Source organism: Nothoprocta perdicaria, unplaced genomic scaffold (assembly GCF_003342845.1).
Source record: "Nothoprocta perdicaria isolate Ctin4 unplaced genomic scaffold, notPer1 scaffold_15, whole genome shotgun sequence".
In the NCBI taxonomy this organism is placed as follows: Eukaryota; Metazoa; Chordata; class Aves; order Tinamiformes; family Tinamidae; genus Nothoprocta; species Nothoprocta perdicaria.
In genome coordinates this window covers 4806843-4830501 of record NW_020454649.1, presented here as the reverse complement: position 1 = coordinate 4830501, position 23659 = coordinate 4806843, and the positions used below count along the sequence as shown (strand labels likewise).

The 23659-nt window shown below is 44.5% G+C and overlaps 1 protein-coding gene across 2 annotated transcripts in view; it reads left to right on the top strand.

Annotated features, from left to right (window-relative positions):
- The first annotated feature begins 74 nt into the window (after positions 1-74).
- The window catches only part of LMO1 (LIM domain only 1), a 55955-nt gene continuing 32370 nt past the window's right edge, over positions 75-23659 (top strand). Inside the window, exon 1 of one of the 2 annotated variants that reach the window (XM_026034711.1) lies at positions 75-294. Coding sequence is in view for 1 of the 2 variants with exons in the window: in XM_026034708.1 (XP_025890493.1) it covers positions 4500-4524 (25 nt within the window). In the remaining variant the exon portion in view is untranslated. Of the gene's footprint in view, positions 295-3967; positions 4525-23659 lie in introns of those variants that run through there. The other variant, XM_026034708.1, reaches the window with a different exon arrangement.

Below are 23659 nucleotides of genomic sequence, written 5' to 3'. Positions count from 1 at the left end.
GGGTCACACGCTGCCGGCCGCGGCGCGGCTCGGGAGGGAGCTCGGGCGAGCTCGTCACATGCCTTGGGGCCCGGATTACCGCCCGGCAGGCTTTCTGTTATTATCGATACTCTCATTACTACATTTTTAATTTTTTTTGAAGCCCTCTGAAGTAAGCAGATGTGTCATTGATGGGGTCTGTAACGTTCCCGTCAAAAGTGCATGTGCTGGAGAAGAGGGAGCGAACTTATCTAACTAGTCGGCAGGAGATAACAGTAGGAAGACCTTTCTCATCTCTCGCCCCCTGAGACAAAGGTAAAAGGGTTAAGTAACGTTAGAGGAATTAAGCGAGGTTCATTCCTTACTGGGATGCGTAAGTGGACCAGGGTTTGTGTTTCTGTCTGACCCCACTTTCGGGGGGTGACCTGTGGCTGCACGAGTCCCCGTGCTGGAGTGGCGCAGCGCAGGATTTGCTTGCTTGCTACACAGAGGCGGGAAAGGCTTTTAACTTCCCCATTAACAGCCTTTAATAATAATAATAAACTGGGTGATGTCTTAATCCGCGTAGCTGTTTGTCGGGGGTGGCTGCCAGGCCGTGTGCGGAGCTCTGGCGGGCGGGTTAACAGCGGGATGCCGCCGGCCCAGCACAAGTGAGAGGCACAGGTGGGCACAAGGAACCCGCACGTCTGAGAGGCTCCCCTAATAGGGGCTTGGAGACTTTCAAGTATTGCAGACGTACTCATTAAGCACGAGGAGCTCGGGGCTGGTGTAAGGGAATGAAACTGCAACCACTGATTATCCAGACAGTTCCCAACAGCCCCCCCTTGCTCCCGGAGCTCTCCGAGCGGCGGTATAAAAGGGAATGGTGGCGATGGTGGCCGAGGCGTAGAGGAAATTAGTGTGGGGAGCACTTAAAAAGAAGTAAAGTAGGAAACAAACCCCCAGTGAGAGCGATGCGGAGATCAGAGTAACCAAACCGAAGCGGCTCCTGGGAATTGCCCGGGCTGTTGATGAGTGGTTGTGCTCAGGGAGAAATTAGGCTCCCTTTTAAAAGTGCGCTGGAGAAATTGGGGACAGGAGGTGAGGCTGAGAGAAGAAACTCTTTTATGAGGAGGTTATTTTACCTTTATGTGTTTCTTTCTGCCTGATTCAAATAGGTTCCAGCTGCCTGCTCATCTGTGAATGTTAAAAGGGGATGCTGGACCTGCATAGGTTACAAATGGACTAAAATGGAAGCTTTTGCTAGCTAAACTAATTTCTTTTGAAATCAGTCTTGAATGAGCTTGTTAATAAAAAAAAAAAAAAAAATGGGGTCTATTTTATTCCTGTAAATGTCTCCTTTTGGGGGAGCAGTCTCATCTCAACCGCCTGAAAACCCTAGCGTTGTGAATAATACCCATTCTCCCCTTGTTTTTGGAACATTTACCTTGCCAGCCTGCTCCCCTTTTCCTGCGGTCTCTCCCAGCAGCCGGGCAGCTCACGGTTACCCCGTGTGGAGGAGGCAGGATTTCGCCTCAAGCAGTGCCGGGGCATCGCAGTGAAGGCTCTTGGTGCCCCGTAGGTAGAGGTTGCACCGAGCTCCTCTCTTTGCATCCCCCAGAGCTACTTGTCAGGCTGTCCTGTAGTCCCAGGCAGCTCTTGCTCCCACAACCTCCGGGTACTTGCTCCTGCAGCCTCATGCAGTGGACAGCAGGATCGCCCGGAGGCCGGTAGTCAGAATGCTGCTTTGTGGCCGAAGCTGCCTTGGCGAGCGCGCTCCTGGGTGCCAGCGGATGGAACAGAGGTGCAGTAATGCTCTTCTCTGGTCTTTACGGATACAACTGAGGGCAGACTTTAAGAGAAGAAAAAAAAAAAAAAAAAAAAAAAACAGCAATAATGTTTTTGACTTGATGTGTTGTGGCACTATGTCAAGTTATGTCAGGGAGGCAACATCGTTTCATATGTTTGAGATGGCACAACATAACTGGACTGATGCAACATGACTTGATATTAGAAAATATCACTTTACAGTGGGTCTTCCACAAATATCTTCCTGAAACAAACGATAAGAGTTGAGACAAGGGAGGTGGAAAAGCAGAGGAGGGGTAGAGCATGGGGAAAGGACTCTTTCCAGACTTTGAGTTTAGGTGATTCCAATGCATAAATCACTGTGGAATTCGCTCCGGGCAAGCCGATTTTTAAGATAATCAGAGTTAAGATATCTCTCGAATATATAAATATTTTGATTACAGAGACCAGATTTCTGCCTAAAAAAAAGTAAACTGACATCAGATATCATGATAAATTCCAACAGATTGTGTTAATTGTAGCTGCCTTTAATTACTGTACCAGTGTGTTGGGGATTAGGGAACTTTTTTATTGTAGGTATGTAGAATGATTAAGCAGGTAACTTTGAAATATCCTTTTGCACGGACTGTAGGACGCAATGAAGCAGTAGAAGAATAAAAGGTACCCGGCTCTGATAGTGCAGGTTTTTGATGTCTGTGTTACGGCTGCTAGATAGCCCTGGCACCAGTCGGCTGCAAAGGAGAATGGCGTTTTCCTAACAAATATGCTTTTCTTGTAAGTACCAAGTAGTGCAACTTTAAATGTATTCTATTTTTTTGGGTAGGTTTGCCTTTTTTTGAAGGCATAGACCTGAAGAGCATGTGGATGGAGGTAGCGATCTGCGAGCTCACTGTTTCCTAATGGAGGCCAAGAGTATAGAAAAGGTATTAAAATAAAATGTCTCTTTCAGATTTAGAAAAGCCTCTAGTTTTTGTGCTGATGCTCTTGACTATTAGACCTTAATTATCTTTAGGATAAAGGCCTCTCTTTTTTAACTTGTACTTCTTAAAATAAATGATTATTTATAGCAGTTGCAGTCTTATCCTAAAATACGTATTCAGCCCTCCAGGCTAGTATCACAAGGAAACAGTAGTTGTTCTAAGCACTGCATGAAATGGTTCAATGTAAAACGATATATTTAACATCAAATATGTTCAAGGACTGTTAGGATTAAGTATTCAAAATGAAGGGGAAAGGAAAAGCCACTTCAGCTGAGGATAAGAAATCTAATTAAAAATAGGTATTAAGGATATATAACTTGAGCCCCCTATCATGTTTTTTAAAGAGCGCTGTTGTATCAGTTGTAAAGAGGAGGAAGAAGTATCACTGAAATAGGAATAGGAAACTGAAATGTTTTCTTGGATTAAATGACAGGGATGATTCAAACAGCCCTGTTGATCTGGGTGGTGCGGCGCCTGATCCCGCAGTCCCTACGGACACAACCGGAGGTGGTAGCGCCTGGTCCGAGTAGGGATCGTTGGTCACGGGGGAGAGGATCAAACAGTGGGGCGTCGAGTGCACCTGCTTATGTTGTGCTACCGAAGGCGTCTCTGAACAGGTGGAGCAGCCCTGCAAGCCTCTGTCCTGCATTCGGCTTGTTGAGTTTATTTCACTCTGGACCTGGTGAGAACAAAGTAAAGCAGCAATATTCCCTAGTATTCGAGGAAGCTCACGGTACGTCTGAGTCTGAACCCGAAATGTTGGCCTGACTCTGAAGTGGCAGCAGAGGAGCGATGTCTGGTTGGGCACAGAGGGTCAGGGTAACCCAGCGGGGTCTTCAGGGTCCTTTGCAGAGAAGTTTATCCGGGACCTGTCCGAAGCTACTGGCTGGTTTGGGGTGAAACGGGCAAATCTGGGCAAACGCCCATGTCGGGGACAGCGCGTTCGGAAGGCGAGAGACAACAACAGGGTGCGAGGGGCCGCTGTGAAGCTCCGCTGCGGAGCCCCGTGTGCCCGCCCGGGCCCTGGCACCACCGGGGAAAGGAGGCCACGAAGCGGGCGCAGAACAGCGGGCACGGGGCTGGCCGGCGAGCGCAGCCCCGCTGAAATGTCCGGGCTGTGCTGCAGGTGGTGCTGCCGAGCTGGAAAGGCTTAAATCCACCGTGAAGCCCTGACAGGAGAATAAGAGGGGTCCCTGGGAAATATGTGCATTTATTCAATAGCAAGTGTGCAAAGCTCACAAATTGAGAGACAGAGGCAGCAGTAGTCAGGCTGAGGTATTCTACGCGCTGAATATAATTTTAGATTTAGATTCAGCTTAAATCCAAAGGGAAAACACTTTATAAGGTTGAAAGCTGTGTAGTTGAAACAGCCGGGGTTATGAGCTATCAAATGCAATTACATTAAAATAGATTATACTGTGTAAATTGAGCCATTTAGAAGGTGAGAACCAAAGAAACAGGTCCGATCCCCCTTCTTTCTAAATTGCAGTTTTAGTTCTTTGCAATTCTGAGGCACAAAAGTAGGTGAGACTGCTTTTGTATCTGCAAAGTGCTTCATTTCTGAGTGTAATTCTAACTGAGTGCAATCTAGGTTAAAAGCTGGACAACTGGGTAATTAGAGCTCACTTGCTGCTAAAGGACGATCAGCTGTACCGTAGCTCATTTGTGCTCCCAGAGACTTGTTCTTCTCTCCGCTGAGCGGAGGCGCCTGGAGAAGCAGCGTCTGTCCCCGGACTTTTCTTGATTGCTGAGATGATGGTGCTGGACAAGGAGGACGGTAGGTGGGCTGAGATTGTGTAAGCCTGTGCTCGATGTCTTCTCTGTGCCGCTAACGTGTAAATAAATAGTTCTGAGGCAGATGCGCGCCGTGCATACTGGAGTGCTCTGCCTCAGCTTCTGATATTTTCCCTTGTGTTGATAAAAGCATACTTGCTCTTTTTTTTTTTTTTCCTTCTCTCTCCTCTGGCACGATTGAACCAATTGAGGAGCATTTACCCCAGGCTCTGTTTGCTGAAGGATGTAGCAGAAACAGCTTGATTTTTTTTTTAACTCTATTCAGATTTTTCTTCCTACAAGTTACTTTAATATTATCCATTTTAGCCTGTTTATTATAATAGCTTTTATTGTAAATCTAATTTTGAGAATTTTTCCTTCCCTTTGTATGTCATCTGCGTCTCCTTAATGTACATCTTTAATATCCATTTCTCACAGATTTTCTTCATAGCTATAAACATAATGACAATAAGCTAATAAGCTACTCTGGCACAAAAGCATTGGCTTAGTCTAAGAATTTACTCCCTTCTCTAAAGGACAGCAATGGAGGTTCATTTGGGAGGTAATTTAATGAATGAAGCTGAAGGAGAACTTGACTTATTTTGAGGCTTCGCATATGCTTGTGTTTTAAAGCAGACTAGTCCTTATCAGGGGTACTGAGGGATGTGGTTGATGTAAGAAGTAGTTCATGACTAGGCAGTGCTAAGGTAGTTGTCAGAGTGGTCTGATGCCTTCTGCACATTGCATGCCAGGGTGTGCAACTTAACTGCTCAATTGCCAGTAGTTTCTAGGAGGGATATGGTAAGTCTAATTTTAACTTTTTAAAATTTATTTTTTTCTAAGGCTGCTTTTTGACTCCTGCAGGACTTTTCTCCTTGCTTGTACCCTGAAAGCAAAGATGAAAGCTTGAGGCAGAGGGAGACATTTCTGTGGTACCTTTCCAAGGAGACTTCCTCTGTGCTTCTGCCTCCGTTAGCAAAGACCTCCACTGTGGAGGTGTTCTGTGTGTGGAAAAGTATAGAAATCAAGAACTACACGTTCTCTTTAACAACTAATTACAGCTATTACGTGTTTCCTTTCACCTTTGTAAATGGGTAACTTCATGTGCTGTGTAATGTGTGTGTTGTTGGGTGCTATGTGTGTGGTTTTTGGTTTTTATTTTTGGGTGGGGGAGTATCTTTTCGCATATCACAGAGGAAAAAAAATGTTTGTGGTATGCAGTTGTCATTTGGAAATAGAAGAAATTGCTGAATATTTGCAAAGCTGTAAACAGACTACAGCTTACTGTAGGGAGCCAAAGAGCTTGGAGAAACTGCTTGCTCTGTGGCAGCATTGATTTTACCTGAATATATGCATTGCTTTTAAAAATATTTATGAGAAAAATGACTTCTACTTTCAAGTCACTTGATTTTATTTGTCAGATTGGTGCCAATTGTGCTTTGTTATTTGTATTGTTAGCTAAGTTATGCTAACAAGTTATAACTTCTTTTTTTCTCCAGTCCCAAATCTGTATTGTGGTATTTCGCAGGTTTATACAGAATACTATACCTGTGGCTAAGTAGAAAAGAGCTCCTGGCTATTTAAAATAATGGGTGCTTACTTACCCCTAACCAGAAGATTTTGTTTGGAAGTTTCTCTTCCCTTCATCCCCTCCCAACTTATCTTTAAAAAAAAAAAAAAAATTATCTCATGGTAGGTAGGTTTGATTTTTAACGTGATCAGTCCGATTGTATTCACATGCATAGAATTTAAGCTTGGATTTCTGGAAGAAATCAGAACATCTCATTGCATTCTGATTTGATGTGCTTAGGGCAGTGACAAAATGCGAATGGACTTTTCACAAAGATTTTACACCTTTGCTTTAAAATATGAGAATAAGGAGAAGTTCATTGTGGTCGACATCCTTTTTTATGCAGATTCAATTAAATCTTGACTAAAAGTAGACAAAGCCCACATTATAGTTACAGTGCCTACGTATAAGTCTTCTTGCATATATGAATTGATTCTGCGGTAGTTAAGTTGGCATCCTAGCACTGTGGAATAATCTTTCTTAGGTAAAAATCCTGGTGTTGATTTCTGATGATCTTCTTCTTTGTTAACATACTAAAACTTAAATAAATAAATAAATGGAGAGGAGAGATCCACGGAAGCATCTGTTACCCATCTTCTAGATCAGCTTTGCAGTTGAGTGAACTGTGGATAAAAGACATACTAAGTGGCTGAGTATTGCTTATGCTGGGAAAACAAATGAAGCTAACAGGGTTTCAAAGGCTTTGGAGCAGTGTCACGCTCAGAGGTGTTCAGTTGTTTTCTTTGGCAGTGTAAGTTGAAGCTAGCTAGTTTACTTTATTAGAGACATAAGGCTGTTCTTGTAACCTTTCCCTGATTAAGATGAATTTGACTGTCTGACCTTATTTCTTCCTGGACCACACGTGGTGTGCTAGGTTTTTGTTTTTTCCCTCCTACAGCTCATCTATTGTAAGCAGCTTTTTTCCATATTTTGTTATATGTTCCTTTTCAAGCTATGCTGCCCTGCAGAACTGTTCTGCTGTGATGGAGCAGTACAGATCAAGTAGAATAACCCAAGTGCATCCTTCCCGTTGGAGGCAATGCCTTTGCCTGTGTGGAATCAGTAGTGCAATATGGAAGGATCCAGTTTTTGAGTATAAGGTGTGAATAATGCTTGACACAAAACAAAAATTCAGTCATCATAATAGCAATTAGGAAAAAGCTGCAGCTTATCCCAGCTGTAATCTGCACCAGCAATGAAGCCCAGCCTAGTAATCAGCACGTATGGTCTAAAAGGCGCTAATAGAAATCACGGCTCTTTGTTAGGGGTGCGCAGGGGGGAAGTTTCCTTCTCGTTGGCTCTCTTCGTGGTAACTGGACGTGGTGTCCTGCTCCAGACTGTGGGATGGATGTGCACTTCCAGACACACCGACCAGGTGTGTATTCATCCCAGTCTTTGCACAGACAGGAGCACCCAGAACTGTAGGTTCAATGTCTTTTAAAAACATAACTCTAAATATATATTGCAAGAATGGGTCAAGGACATGGTGTTTGGGTGACCCCTGTGAACAGGTACTCCGTACACAAACCTTATTGTTTAAACAACAATCTCTAGTTTTTAGAGAGTAGTGAAAGATGCTCCACCAGCATGCGTTAGGGTAGGGAATGGCTCTTGGGTTGACGGGAGGTATTTAGGGCAATGAATATTAGGTAATTTGAAACTGGATTAGTAGCAGCAGTTGGGTTCCCTGTTGTGTAAGAGCCCATCTTACCCTGCACTGAAGGGAAGAAAACCAGCGTTTGGAATTAGAAAAGCAGGGAAATTGATTGTGTAATGGCAGGACACAAACTCTGTTAAGAGAACAGTTTCTTGGCCAGAGTGTGTGCCACCACACTCTGGCCATGGCAGAAGGGCAGTGAGTTGACTTAATAAGTGAATGTGTCCGTGTTGCCATATCTATGGATATCTACAGGTAGATGAATATGGAGAGAGCTGTCTCCAGCTAGATTGTTTTAACAAGCTGCTTCTGTTAGCAAGGTATTTATAGACATAAAAGGCAAGTATGGGTTGCATACACACCTCATACAAAATTATGCCATGTAGGAAGAAGGGCCCTCCTACATGCCACTGCTACCTCTTGTTTTGTTCTTGAGGTATGTCGCTGAGGTACAGCTGCTGAGCAATCACGCAAGGAGAGAGGAGGGGAAAGGACACGGGGTTTTCTTCTTCTGGGGCCACAAATTTCATCATTCTGTTGTCCAATACTCTGGAAGCTGCAGCTTTTTCTTTTCCTCCCCCTCTCCTACCTAGAACCTTCCCTGTGTCCCATCTCTGTCTGGCTTCCCGTTCAGAGGAACGCTGCCCATTTTCCCGAATGCCAACTTGGCCACAGAAGGCTTGTTTCAGGTTGCTGGAAAGGGAATGTGCTTCTCTACTTAGTTGGCTTGCCTGCTTTTTTGCTGGAGCTCCATCTTGACACAATTGTGGTGTGACTTCAAGGATCTGGTCTGGCTTTAGGTCGTGCTGCTGCATCCTTTTGCACCTCGAGCGCGCAGCAGTGGGATAATGTGTTTGTGAAGCAGGAATTCGAGTAAGAGCAGAGCACGCTCGGTAGCAGAGTAAACCACATGAGACGTGGTTGCAAGATAAGAGTAAGGAGAAAATATTTTAATATTTCTCCAAACTTGATCAAATGTAGAATCTCAGTCTTCCTGAAGGTCCCTTCTGCTCTCAGAATTGGCAAGTACTGCAGCATAAGGCACATGTGAGAAACAGGCAATAAAGTCACTGTGTAACGTTTTCAAGAAATGAAGAATGCTGCAGTTAGAGATCCAGGTTATCAGAACTCTGACAATAAAATCTGTTTGCGCCTCCTATGAGAAGGAGATGACTGAAAGGAGTTAGCGAGGTACCTTGTACAGGTAGGAATGTCCCTGCCGGGCATTCGAATGCCTGTTAGCGTCCGCGCTGATCAGGGAGCTCAAAGATCTGGGCAGGCATTTTTATAGGGTGTCATCATTCTTAGGTCCCAGATGTGCTAGTTGTCTGGTTGACATGATAGATATTAAAACAGTTCGTAAATGTTTCTCAGCTTGGGTAATGTGGCAGAAGCAGCTGTTTTTTTGGAAATTTGTTTGCTTTAATTTTAGTTTAAATACAATAGAAGGGATACTTGATACCCTGGCAGTGGACCATAATTTCTGTTCTTTGGAGTTGGTGTTGAGTTTTATGGTCTTTAACAAGTGCAACACGAACATGTCAGCCTGTTTGTCCTAGCCGCTTGCAAGATACTCTTATGGTGGAATCTTCAGAAAAATTCCTTTTAAAAGCAGTGCATTATTAATAAAGTAATCCATTAGGCCTAGTGATAAAGGGTCACAGCAGAGTCTGAATACTTTTCTTAAATGGTTAAGAAATGTATCATGGTTGGAGGATTAATTGATTTCATTTGAAGCCTTTTTTTTCCTTGTTTAAGGTTTCAAGCTTCATGTTCGGAGATGCTTCTACTCTATTTGTAAATATGTGCTTGCTGCTCAAAGTTTTGTTACGCTTTCATTAGCATGAACTATTACATTTCTGCTAAAGGCAAACTGCACTTTTAGCATTATGACTGATTGCATCTGCAAGGAGACTTACTTAGGTAGAGAATATGAACATTTATGTCAAATAAGGTATTTTACTTGAAATCAATCCAAAATCAGAATAATGGTATGAAGTATTAGGTGTTGCGGTGCGAGAATAAAAAAGGCACTGCCGACGCTGTTAAATGCTGAACTATAAAATTCTAATGGGTCTATATGTTTTTTAAATTGGACAGAACTGTCATGATTTAGAATACATAGACATTGTTTTAAACAGTATAGAAATCACTGCCCCCAACTTCAATAATGTGTGTAACTGTTGCCAGGGAATGATTTATTCACTGAATGTCGCTCCTATTCACTGAAGGCTTGGGGGTGGAGGGAAGGGCGGCTTAAAATGAAACTTGTTCACTCTTAGATTAACATAATTTAGCCTATAGATGCTCTGAAAACAATTCACTGCGTGCAGCCACCACTTTGTAGGAGCGTGTGTGTTCGCTCCCTGTTCTCCAACAGGGTGACTCCCAAACCTAAGTTTTCGAGCCTGATGTTGGGTACTATCTGTGCAAGCAGATGCTCAACTCTCTTTTCCAGTGGATGTTTTTGCAAGCAAGTTTCTTCATACATTGCACATCAAAGCAGATAATGGATGCTGCTGTCCAAATTTAGAGGATTTTTTTTAATTTGTGTTAAACGTTCGTGAATTGTTCGCCGCAGTGCTCAGGCTTCTTTGCATGCTTATAAAATGCTGAAATGATGCTTTGGGAAGTGAAAGTAATATTTGGCTATTCCCCCCTCCAACCCTAAAGTATTGATTCCTACAGTTCCACTGCTTCTTAGAGAAAAAGTGGGGAATTGCTGCATATTTATGACTGAACTGCAGAGTACTTGGACCACAATTAAACAATTAACCCTCTCGCCAATGTAAACATCCATTTGAGTCAAAGCCAGGGACATTCCTACTTAGTTTATTATGGATCAGAGATATAGAAATGTATTCTGGAGGACTGTGTTTCTAATAAATAAAAAGGCATAATGAGACTGTAACTGGGAAGGAAGACAAAAGCAGCCATGCTTTAAATTGTTAATGATGGTGCCAGTGGCTGCAGCTTTACCACAGCTGTTTAAATTGATCAGCTAGTGAAAATGTTTTGTTTTGGCATTTTCCCGGTATGTGCAACTCTTTCGAAGGGACTTTTGGAAGCTTTTCAAAGGGAATCATCATCTTTTTTAGACGAGATGTAGCCCACCGGTTTCCAGTATTTAAGCATGCGGTGCAGTTTTTTCTTAGGCAAAAACGTTTTTGGCTGGCATGCTATTGCTTCCTCTAAATTTCCTCTTCTCTGCTTTTCTTTACGCTGTCTCCCCATCCAAAAATATTGCAAATTACTTGCTGCTCATTTGAGTGGATGCAGAAGCAGACTTCCAAACTGTCTCTCTCTTTCTTTCTTTTCTTGTCTCCTCTATTTTTCTGGTGCTACTGAGCTTGGTCAGAAAGGCAGAAAGGTGCTATGTCAATTTGCTGTGCATCTCTTGGTCAAGCACCCAGTGTGAAATTGTTCTGTGAAATGTACTTTTGCAGAGAGGACCTGCCACTAATTTGTATCCTGGTTGGCTCTGCCTTGCAGCTGATGTGCATTAACCAGTATCTTTTTAATGCTTCTGTCATTTCCTTCTGCCCCAGAGAAACATTTCAGGCTACACATTTCAGAAAGGTCCAGTCCCTTCAGGTTGTGGTGCAAGCGAGCAGAAGGTCTCGCTTTCTGCGTTTTGGCAAGGGACATGTGTAGCTGTGTGCTGGTGCAGGACCAGCTTGAGATGGAGCCGCCGTGTTTGCAGAGCCCGTCCTGCCGTGCATGCCGCCGGGGCCTGGCGTAATCTCAAGCAACTTGGTTTCTGCCTAATGGGCGTGTGTATGGGGGGGTACTGAACATTATTCAGAATCCATTATATCTTTATCTTTATACTCCTCTGTGGAAAATGATTTCTGTAAGTACCCTGTTATGGTTATGAAAGCCTGAACCAAGCATCAGTCTCAAACCCTTTGACCCGTCTGCGCAGAATGGAGATCTGTTTTGAAAAGGACTCCTTTATATCTGTTTTTACTCCATGCCCTTCCATTCATTTGCCTATACAAAGCAATAAAGGGTAAAACTAAAGTAACATAAATTGGTCTGTCTTCCTGAATCCATGTCTCGCTAATGTACCCAGATTAACTCAACTGTAAATTGTCTCCTTTGGATGTCGTGTCTTGCTAAAAGTTTCCTATATGATTCATGATTTGGATTGCTTTTAACAGCTATTGGCTAAGCAATATGGTAAATGTACAAGGTGATGCAATTGGCATTAGTGAGAGGATGCACAGGAGCATGTAATGCAGTCAATACTACATTAACTACTGATGCCCAATTACAGAAACTGGAAGAGTGGCTTTTAGGAGCATTAGGACTTGCAGAAGAGCTGAGATCACCTGCCGCTCCTTGCCTAAAAGCTTCACCCTTTATGCGCTGGGATCAAAGCAAACATTCAGTTGCTATTTTGTCATGTACAGCAACGAAGGTATTTTTCCCCCTCCCTTTTTCTTTTTCCCCCAAAAAGTGTCACACTGAGGCTTTTAGCACATGTAAATTTGTATCTCCATATTTCAAGATTCTCCTTCCATCTCCTGGGGCAAGACTTTATTCAAATAAAACTCTTTAAGCACCCCTCTATTTATTGGTTCTGTTTCTCTGAATCTTAGTACTTTAGCCATTTTTTTCTTTTAAAAAAATACTAAGTGCCATTTAGAGTGTCCTATTTCAGCGTGTCAGGCAAGCCTCCCTTCACTCCCCCCAGCTCTCTCCTTTTCTAATCTGTATATGATTGTTTGTGACCTCTGCTGGCTTGAAGTCTCCAGAAAGAGTGTTTTTAAAATACGACGAGATACCACATAAAACAGGATATTTGAGTGTGTGACCTCGCTGTGGTGCTTGTGCAGATTAAGCACACATTGTTTCCACCGTAGCTTTTAAAACCCATTTGCAGTAGACTGCAGAGGACCACGTTACACTGAGAGACAGCGCATACTTTTGGATTGAGCTGTGTACGATCGCAGTTCCTGAAGCTGTGTTAAAAATGAGGAGTGGTGTCACTGCTCCACGCTGAAACCAGCAACCCACAAAGTTCCTCTGGACTTTGAGCAAGACGGGGAGTTAAGTGGCTCTAAGAACACTGAAATTTTTTTAATGTAAAAGACAGCTGCCAGGTGGCTTATTGCTCTTATTTCAGCTTTTGTCTTTACTTCCAGCTATTGTGCTTGGCACATGACTGCTGCTTTTCATCCTCAAAGCATCTTACCAGCATTAAGTAATTCTTCTGCTCCCCAAGTTGGTGTCCTGTGGCGCGAGGGCCTGGCTGTGTGGTGGTGGTGTGCCCGGCGCCCCAAGGGCTGCCCAGATTTGTACACAGGCCGGCTTGTACACAGGCTGGTTGGGTCGATCTCCCAACCTTTTTTCTTTTTTTTTTTTCTTTCTCTTTCTTTCTTTTTTTAAATTGTCATTGAGTGTCTGCCGAAGTAATTGCGAATCCTTGAAGGTTTTTCCTCTTTTGGCATCACTAACCGCTTTTTGTCACGATTCTGTCACTCGCATCCCCTTCTGATTCCTGCCACGCTTATAGGTGCCGGTCACGTTCCCGTCGGGTATGGGCACGTGCGCTGCAGGAGGATGAGGCAAGGCCACACTGTAAAATGCTGTAATGCTCTGCAGGGGCTTCCATAGCACCCTCGTTCAGTAGCTTGTGCCCTAACTTTTCCTCCAGGTAGCGTTTTAGTCCTTGGTGCGACTGCCCGCAGCCCTGTCCCGTATGTGGCTCTTGTCCACGTGCACCCAGCCGGGCTGAGCCGTGATGGGGACAGCGGGGCTGCGGAGACAGGAGAGGAGCAGCTTTGTTGCTGCTGATGGGACTGTTGTGTGCGCTTCCCGATCGATGCGCCTTTGAAGGCTGGCGGGGAGGGAGCCCAAGGTGATGCTGCCCGCTGCCTTTCCTCTGCACTGACATGTGGAAAAGGTGGCCGGGGCGCGCGGGAACGTGGCCCAGCTCTGCCTTCAGAGCAGCCTCAGCGGGACGCGCGTCCTCTGCCTTGATGCTGCTTCCAGGCTGCGCAAACAGCGCTCCAAATGTCCAAAGCACCCAGCAGGGAAAGTCAGGACATCGCCGCTAACTTCGTGTTTAGGCAGTGTTTTCTCTTCCGCTTTGATCGCGGTGGAACAGATGTGTCTGCTCCGGTGTGTGCCCCGTGCCCCGCGCCGCCGCGTGCAGCGTGGGCGCCCGCGCCGCTTTGTTCCTGCGCTGTGCTGTGGTTTGGGTTTGGGCTTTTATTCCAGGCAGGCTAAACAAGATTTTAACTTATTCTCGCTCGTTCCATCTCTCTCTTTAATTTGGATAAAGTGAAAAAAAAAAAAAAAAAACTCCCTTAAAAAAATAAAAAAAAAGTGTATGTATAATCGATTCATTGACTAGTCTTTTTGGGGGTTTTTAAGCATTCAGTCTAAGTGAGCTGCTCAGTGAAATTTGTACATTCATAAAATAGCTGATTGAAAAGCAAGATTTCAGATAAATACAAGCCAGCGATCTATCAGCAGTTGTAATAAAAGCTGGGCTTCAGGCTGTGATTTTATTTTGAAATAATAAGAATTGCTTTATTCTTTTTACTTGAGTTACCATGGTAATTCTGTCGTGTAGCAGTGTTATATTGATTTAGAAAGTGGACAGTAATATTTCTTTTGTGTTATTCTGTTTCTAGGGGTTGATTTCTAATTTCCACTTGGAGATTACTTTTATAAATTTCTTAAGTCCTTCCACTTTTTTCTCTAGCAGTGTAATTTTCCTCTCACACATTGCTATTTTCTGAGCTTATTGGTTTGCTCTTATTTTAAATTAAACTTGCTGGTTTCAAATATTGAAATGACATCTTTGTCTGTGTCTGTACTTTGGTTTAGCAAAATATTACAGTCTGCTGTTTTATGCTTAATAATTTAAGGGAAGCTTTATGTCTGCCATCAATGGTTGTTGGTAACTTAGGACTAAACCAACACAGAGCTTAAACCTCTGACATTGTAATATTTGGTGCTTCCACCTGATGCTATTTTTTTTCACTTGTGTGCATACACTAAAGAGAATGATGATTAAAACTTTAAGATATTAATACAGATTGAAGAAGGAGATGACTGCTACCTCCCTTAGGGTTCTGGAGAGATTAGGAGAACCACTGGTTTTGTCAGCGGTGACCCTTACTGCTCACTGCCTTTTCTTTATCGGTGAAGAAGCTTCTCGTTTCCGAAAGCCAGTGTTTATTCGTAGATGAGTATGTACATATATAATGGTTGGCAAGAAGGGTTGCTGTTCCTCAGCTCTGGATAGCGGCTCTTGGCTTGCTCACCTGGAAGAGCTGGAGGAGAGGGAAGGTGCTGGTTGGCTCCGGAAGGATGCGAGATGCTGATGTGATGAAGCTGGGAAAATGGCAAATAAAATCTTGGAATGGACTGGACAAGCAGCTAAAAATGATGGTGAGTGCTGGAGCAGTGCCCTGGCAGGCCCCTGCCTGCAGGGATGAACCTCCGGTCGCCCGTTCCCAGCACGGAGAGTCTGCGGGGAACGGGCACAGAGGGTGCTCTGAGCGGGAGAGGGGCCCGTGCTCGAGCACAGCTGCTATGACAAAGTGTGGGACGATCCTGGGCCCCGGAGGGAAATGCTGAGAGGGAAACATAGATAGGAGAAGAAGGAATATGAGCTTTTTATGTGGGAAAGTCACCTTTTCATTAGTACAAGTGGTTTTAAGTGTCTACGAGTGTATCTAGGCTAGAAAGGTGGATTTTTCTGGGCCTCCAAAGGGCTGTCTTCCAGATGAGCGTGCCCCCGGAGCTCTGCGGAAGGCGAGCAGCCTGCTTGGGCTGCCGTGGGTGCGCTCGTCGCGGCGCCCAGCGTGGCCCTCGCTCGTCCTCCCCCGGGCTCCACGCGCACAGTTTGTGTCGCGCTGCGTGAAGCTCCGCCGGTGTTTCCATGTAACACCCGTATTTCGTGAACATTCACTTAGGGTGAAAATTGAACGTAAGGTCCTGCCCAGGGGTACCTTTTTCTTTCCTATTAAAATTTTATCAACCTGTCATTTTGCTGGGATTTTTTAGTTCTCTGTGAAAGTAGAATGGAAAGGGGACCCCAGTGGGGGAGCACAGTGTGTTCCCTACCTGGGTGCTCCCTTCTTTAAGATAACAAAAATAAGCCCCCCCAAAAGATGTGTTAAAGCCCAAGCTTGCAGGTGAGCTCCCGGGGCAGGACTGGCAGAAGCCATGTGTGTCTGCAGCCTTTGAGCTTCTGTTTAATGACCTGATTAGGTTTGCCTTGAGTGTCAAAATGTATAAGCAGCTGCTGTGCCCGGGATCCCCCCTGGCTCTCCCGCACACGCCTTGCTGTGCAGGTGTTGCCTGTGCTGCGGTTTGAGAGCAGTGATCCACAAACTTGGAAGCCTTCAAAGAGGTCTCGACCTGTGGGTCTGTAATGCCCCTTGGAGCCCTAATGGCCCATTGGGTGATGGCTGTTATGTGTGAGTCTGAAATATTTCCAGAATAAATAACTTAGTGATCTCTTTTTAAGTCAGTAACCCTCCACAATAGAACGTGGTGGCTCCAAAGGCTAAAAGGGAGTTATAAAGTAATGCAACAAGAGACCATTGAGTGTCTCTTGATAGGCTCAGGGCCGAGCTATTTCTCCAACATTTTCTTTCTCATTCCATAGTCAGATTATAAAATAACCATGCTGCCAGGAGTTGCCATCTCACCCCAAATCTCTGTAACGTGGCAAACCAGTATGACACTGTGGGTCTCCTCAAAGTCATGGTTTTGTCTTCCCTCATTCTGCCTGCTTTCAGGAGGTGCTTCAGCTGATAGTTTGCACTCATTTTAGTAGGGCTTTATGCTCAAGAGAGCAATCCTCCCCTGGTAGGAGAAAGAACTAGGTAATTTAATAGATTATCTATAAATATATATGTATGTGCAAGTGGTGTGTGTATATATATATGTATATTAGCATTTTTTTCTGTACTTGATCTTTCCATGGGATACAGTGCTATCTGCATCCTAAGTCAGGATTTGGGTTTGCCACCCCCTACCTAAAATATATTTCCTATCCCTATGGTTCATTCCATTATAACTGTGGGATATATCTTCTGGGACTGAGTAATTGGCTAGGTCAGAAGTAATCTTTATTTCACTGGAGAGATGTTTACAAACTGGTGCTGTAGTATCTCTTTAAAACCCACTGAGAATCTGATTAAAGGCCTGAGGATCTTCTGCGAAGATTGCCTGCTCCCAGTTGACTTGAAAGGGTCAGCATGCTGTCACAGTTTCAACTACTAAGAATTAACTTAAGGCTGATTCGAATGCTACTCTCTATGTATTGCATTGATTGGACTGCTTTCAAAAGGCAAGAGGTAACTTTATACTGCAGCATGTGTGAACTCCATTTAGTTAAATAGGGAAGCCGAGTGAATGTGGTCGCTTGTGACACAGGAGCTCGAAGGTGAATACATCTACCCCTCTGCCCTGAATTAAATACTTTGGGGAGGGTGGGAGAGAGAAACATAATTCTCATTGTAGCCTATATGGGATACCAACTGCTGCAGCTGTTCCTCGGCAAGTGCCGCTCCAGAGCTTCCCTGTATCTTCTCTTCCCTCTGACATACCAGCCTGGGAAGGCTCGACCTTGGTGTGAGTCTTTATCTCACTGGTGACAGCGGTTGGGTGTCTTTGACCCAAAAAAAAAAAAAAAAGGGTCCAGTAGAATGGATTTCATGCTGCGTAATTACTGTTCTTCTTTCAGGAGCTGGTAGTTGCACTGGGATTTTTAGCCTTGTTTCATGGGAGCATCTGGCTGGTGGGAGCTAACGAGTGTGTTGCTGTGTCCAGGCAAAGGCAGAGCTTCCCATTTGCTTGCCTCCAGGTGTGTATGGAAACCCAAAGGACTTTCTGGTCATACAGTGACAGCATCAGGGCCCTTCTTAGGGTTGTGTGGGCAGATCAGTGCTGTTGGAAAGGGGGTGATCTCCAGGGCTGGTGTGTTCAGGTTTCCCTTGCCTGCCTTCTTGGGAATTCTTCCTCGTGTGGTCCAGAGGGGAGGGAAGGGTGGCCGGAGAAGGGCAGCAGGGCACTGAGACTAGGGCCGGGGATGTTGTAAGGCCGTTTGTTTGCTCTGTTTTACCTGAGGGGCAGAGGGGCAGAGAGCTGCTGTACAGAGTGCAGTTTTGGGGGAGGCAGTACTGGAAATGGTGGCAGGCTCTGCATGAGAGCAGCCGGAGAGGCCGGGCTGCAGCTCCGTGCGGTGTCCCTGGTGCCACCCGCGCAGCGCGGCCTGCGGGCACCAGGCTCTCGGCCGTCACTCCACGGGCAGAACCGGCCTCGGCAGGACGCTGAGCGCAGCAGCAGCTGGGCACCGGCCAAGGCAAAGGGAGGGAGAACCTTGCAATAGGTGCTGCAGGTGACCAAGCGCGGAGTCCTGTGGTTTTCTATCTGCAGGACCTGAAAAATGACATCGGAGCCTGGTAGCCTGTTCCTTCCTGTGACCTCCCACCTACCCCCAAGCTGGAGGAACCTCCGCTTCACGGTCACAGCAGTTTAGCTGTTGCATATTTCACTGTAGATAATTAAGTCTTTTAACTTTTAAAATAAGCTTTAAAAGGGCCCAATTCTAATTTTTTAATGTTTATCCTCCTCTCTCTCTTTTAATTTTAATAATTTTTTTTTATTTTTATTTTTTTTATTCCTGCTTGGGATGCTTGGCTCCTTCCTGATTGCTTGTCCAACCCCACATGTTTGTTCAGGTCCCAAATGATCACTTGATTTTATTTTATTTCATTTTTGGCCACAAAGGAACTTGATAAAAACTGGATCTCAACACAATCCTTGCTAAATCCTGATCTGTATTTGGGCTTTACCATTGCATAATGTTCTTATTAAGCTTGTATGCTTACAGCAGTGACTCTCCAAAAAGCACCTATTGCTGATAGTTAATCAAAGAAAACAGATTTTTGGGGGATCTTAAATTGAGTTTCTCTAAGATCTACAGAGCAAACGAGATTTGAAGGTAAGTATGCTGGTTCCTGCTGCAAGACCAAGTCTTACAAGTTGTTCTGTAATACCAGCTGTTAACTGTATGGCAAGTCTCGTTTTGTTTGAGTTACGTTAATACTTTTAAGATGCTATAAACCACATTAAAATTTGGTTTATCATAGCCAGGTCTGTAAAACAAGCCAGGTAAGTCCATATTGTGTTTTGAAGTTGCAAGAGAGCGTGGGAGGAGGGTTAGTTTTGAACTTCTCTTACGCCACATGTTGTGATCAAGCACTTGAGACTGTTTACTCAGCATTTCGTGCAAGCTCTCTGAACAGGTCTCCCTCTCAGGTGTTTACCATAGAATTTAGTAGAGATGCTTGTCTGGTAAACGTGATCTTAAACTTCCTTCTGTGGGTGCTGATTGACAACCTTTCTATGAAATCAATCCTGAAGATGTTTTCCATGCCCTGGCAGAAATTACTCAGATGTCATATGGGAAAAAAAAGCAGATCTTGGCATTGTGTTGTGTGTTCCTACTTTTGATGACAGTATGTGCATAGACAATAGCAAGAAATAGCCTCTAAGTTACTATTTTTGAATTAAGCACCAAGAAAAACTCTGAGAAGGGCAAAGGTAATAAAATAACTTGCTGGAGAGAGCAGCATTTTGGTAATCTGTAGTGGGAGAGAAATTGTGATCTGCAGGTCTGAGGCCTGGGCACTGCACGCTGAGTTGCTGGGAGAGACGCGGGCGCCTGTGGGTCCCGCCGCTGCCCGGCCGCGTCCAGCGCCGTCCGAGGGGAAGGTGCTGCCTCTCGCTCCTGCAAATCCTCCTCTGGCCAAGGAGGATTTCACTGTCACTTATGCAGCTTAATGCTCGTCACCTTTCCCTTCCCCTTGCACGATTTAATATAATATATAATATGCATTGTGGCCAAGTATTTTTCTTCTAAAGTGGATGTAAGCTTTTTGGGAACAGCGTGCTAACTGAATGAACCACACACTCTGCCAGCGGATCGGTTGTGGTTTTTTTTTTTTTTTTTTTTTTTTAATTTTATCAAGGAGATAAGTAATAAAGCAGATGAATGTCTTTGGAAATGGAAATGTTGAAGTAAGTGGGGTCTCATGTGCCTGCAGGAGGAGATACGTGTGTTTACTGTCAGTGAAGGCAGAGGAGGAGGGTGAGGTGTTCATGCAGGAGCTGCCGTTTCCTTTTGTTTAAGGCTATAATTTGGGCCCACCCTATGATGGCTGCTCAGCAGGCACCTCATCTCCTGGTTGTCGGGCGGTGCTGGCCGCCGCCGCTGCGCAGGGTGTCCCCACGGCACGGCGTTGCTCGCCCCACAGCACGGCCGTGGGGAGAGGTCTCCCGTGGGGCCCTCAGTGCCTCCAGCCAGGTGCTTCCACCAGCTGTGCTGTGGGGAGACCCCGTGATGGGGCCCGCTCGCCGCGTGCTCCGCACCGGCCTCGGAGCGGAGCTGCCGCCTGCGCCTCGCCAAGGAGCCGGCGCCGCTACCTTCCGCACTGGAGTGTCACCCATGGCCTCATCCCCGCCGCCTTCACAAGGCTGTGTGGGTCTGTACTCATCCTGCCTCTTCAAAAGACAGAAATCTTCATTTCCCCCCCCAGTTCTGAAGATTCCTGAGTCCTTGAATCATTTGGCTTGCCCTCTGCTACACAGCCTTTGCAGCATCCCTTTTATATAATCACCACTGCTCACTGTAGCCCATAATACAGCCCTACTCCTCTCTCTAATAGACTGCTATGATGTCCATGACTTACATCCCTGAATTTTCATTACTGCTACAAAGACTTTTACGCCCTTTAAAAGGGAACAGATGGATTCTTCCCTATTTTGGAAGAGATCATTTGTGCCTGTCCACCTTCTGAAGTTCACCTATTTCCATTACTTTAACTTAAACTGATTTGTGGAGGCTTCTGAGCTCTCAAAATTAAACTGAGGCCTGAATAAGATTTGAACCTAGATTTTCCTCATCTAACCTAACGTGGATGATGGCTTCAAGGGAGAACCTAGAGAATAGTTCATTTTGGTTATAGTTCAAAACAGTAGTCAGTCTGTTCTTTCCCACTGTGCCCTTTCAAAGTGGCTCCAAGGAAGCTCACAAAGAGCCATTCGGAGATTGAAGTGAGAACAAAGGGTTAATTGTTAAATTATCTTTTGCCCCCAAAAATCTAAGGAAAATCATCTGAAAGATGTTAGTTGCATACAGAGTATTTCTGTCTCCATCCAGTGTTAAGTAGTCTGTTTTAGAAGCCCTTTATGTTCTGTCCTTGGCAGTTCTCAATAGGCTTTTGCACTCAAACAATATGGACTCTAGCAGGTGGCATTTTTGGCAAATGACCTCTTCTCAATACAAGGATGTTCACAAGCTGCCCTTTCTCATCTTTTTCAGAACTATTAAAATAGGAGGTTAAGGGCAAATGTACCGCTAATGGGGTGAAGGTGCACTAAGATCTGGGATGGGCTGAAAATCAAAATATCAGTTTCCAAAGAAATCAGTAACCAGGAAAAAGTGCAGTTTAATAGCTGAACGTGGTAACTAATAGCCCTTCTCTCCAGAAACAAATGATGCCAACTTGCAAGCGCGGGTCCTCTGCTGTGGCAGAGGTTAATTACAGCAGCGGTGCCGCTTGCAAGCCGCTGCTTCTGGGCTCCCTTCACATTTGCCTTTCTGACGTGAACTGCAGTAATATGCACAATTTATGTGTCTCTGTCTGATTTTGGTTAATTGTAGTAGTAATTACTAATTCCCAACCCTTGACCCGCTTTTTTAATAGCATTTTTTTAAATGATCTTTTTGTGCCATTTTAAAATTTGGTGTTTGGTTTTTAATTTAGATAAATTATGCTAAAGTGTTCTTGAGAGAGCTGCACACTGAGGTCAAAAGCTTCATCTCTGCAGTGCCCATTTTCCTTAACCTATTTTAATCATTGTAGATGCTTTCTTTAATAGATGGCTTTTGTCTGAGATATGTTAAATCTGCCCTGTTTAGACCAGGCGGCCAGTGTTAAAGCAAAGTGCCGTGGGATGGCTCTGGGGCTTTAGGCTTGTCTTACGGATCAGGAAGGTTGTAGGGTGTTTTTTTTCCTTCCTTCCTTCTTTCCTTCTTCCCTTCCCACCTTCCAGCGGATCAGCACAGAGCTCCCTTACCCTGCGCCTTTGCAAAATGCAGGAGGGAGGCCGGGTGCCTTGGGTGCTCGGCGCCCCTCGCGAGGCAGCACCCACGGCACCCTGGTGAAGGGTGAACCTCTTCACCCTGGTGAGGAGGTTTTGAGGGGTTCTGGTGCTTTACCCTGAAAGAGAGGTGCGTCCAGATGCCATCTCAATGGCAAGGATTTGCCATCAGCCTTCTCAGGCTGGAGCTGCAGGCACCTCTAAAGATGAAGCTGCGTTTTCCTGTGCTCTTCCCAGGCATTCAGAGGGATACACACATTCATATGTAGAAGGGCAGTTTGCTCAGGCTCTTGGTGGTGAATTGAGCTAGGTTTTTCACAGACTGTTTTTCCTGCTTTTCTCTCCTCCTCCTCCTCTTGCTTTTACTGGAGAAAGTTTAATGGGGTGTGATGTTTTCAAACTTGGAAACAGGTATTAAAGAGCAATTAGCTGGCCAGCCTCTGGATAAAACAGAGAAAGCTTGCCAAAGATCTTCTTGTCCTTAAACGTCTGTACAAATCTTTTGTCAAATACAGAAATAATTGCCTTTTCCCCCACTGTTTTTCCCTCTCTCCTCAACCACTTTCAGTCCTGCATCTGGTTTAATATAATGAGTGTTTGCCTGAATGACTTAGTTAGCCAGGATGGTAATAAAACACTTAAAATTTATTGTGACATTTGGATTTAATTAAAAAGTACACACTTAGAAAAGTAAAACATAATGTGGAGAGAGAGAGTCAGGAAGGTTTTTCTCTTTTTCTTCCAAAAAGCTAATTAGAGTTGTATTTTAAATTGTTTATGTGCTGCTAATCATTGTAATAAATCATTTATACTGAGAAAGACACACTCTAATGTGCTTGTGTAACTGTTTATGTTCTCAAGTTTCTATCATGAACAAATTGATCTGGAAGTGAATTTATTAACCACTAGGGAAGAAATCATTAGTGCTTTCTCTAAATATTCCCCAGGTACACTTTTATTATAGTAGTTTACTGTTTTAACTAAAAGTAACATTATATGCCTTGGTTTTAATTATGATGCAAATTGACTTTCCATTACTTAAAAGGAAGGGAACCACTTTTTCACTGGTTATCTATGTATTTATATTAATAAATATAGAAATATATATCAGAGAGCCTCACAACTTCTTTTTTTTTCCTAAACACGTGTAAGCTTATGTATTCAGAAGGACTGGTGTGTGGAACTTTATGCGAATTTTAAAATAAAACGAGCGACAGTTTCATTTCGATGATCTACTGCGCCTTTGCTGAATCACTTAGGCCTAGGTGAGCCTAGCTTGTGACGTTAGGTCTTTTGCATTGGTAGCACGCTTGGCCTTTTGGAGTAAGGCAGCGCTTTCAGAGCGCTGGAGACTGCGTCTCTGGGAGATCACTGGTCAGGCTCTTTCCTTCTTACAAGTGAAGATACCAATGCATAGATTTTGAGACAGCAAATCAGCAGCAGAAATGAAAGTATCATCTGATATTTTCTGGTTTGTGGTGTTATTCTTGACCGCGTCTGGGGAGTTGCTGATATCCCAACTCTTCCCAGAGATTTTTTTTTAGGAATGCTCATCCTGTAAATGGGTGGGTGGTTGCTGTGCCGTGTGTGACAGAATAGGGCAACGGTGGTTAGTGGAGATTTGCAGCCCACTTGTTGTGACTGAAACTGAAGAACATTGTGTTATTTGGAGATACTGCTGAGTTAGTTCCCAAAACCCATGCTTCTACATGGAGGTGTATTGCTTCTCACTCTCTTCACAGGCAACAAAACCTGGCCCCAGAAGCTGCA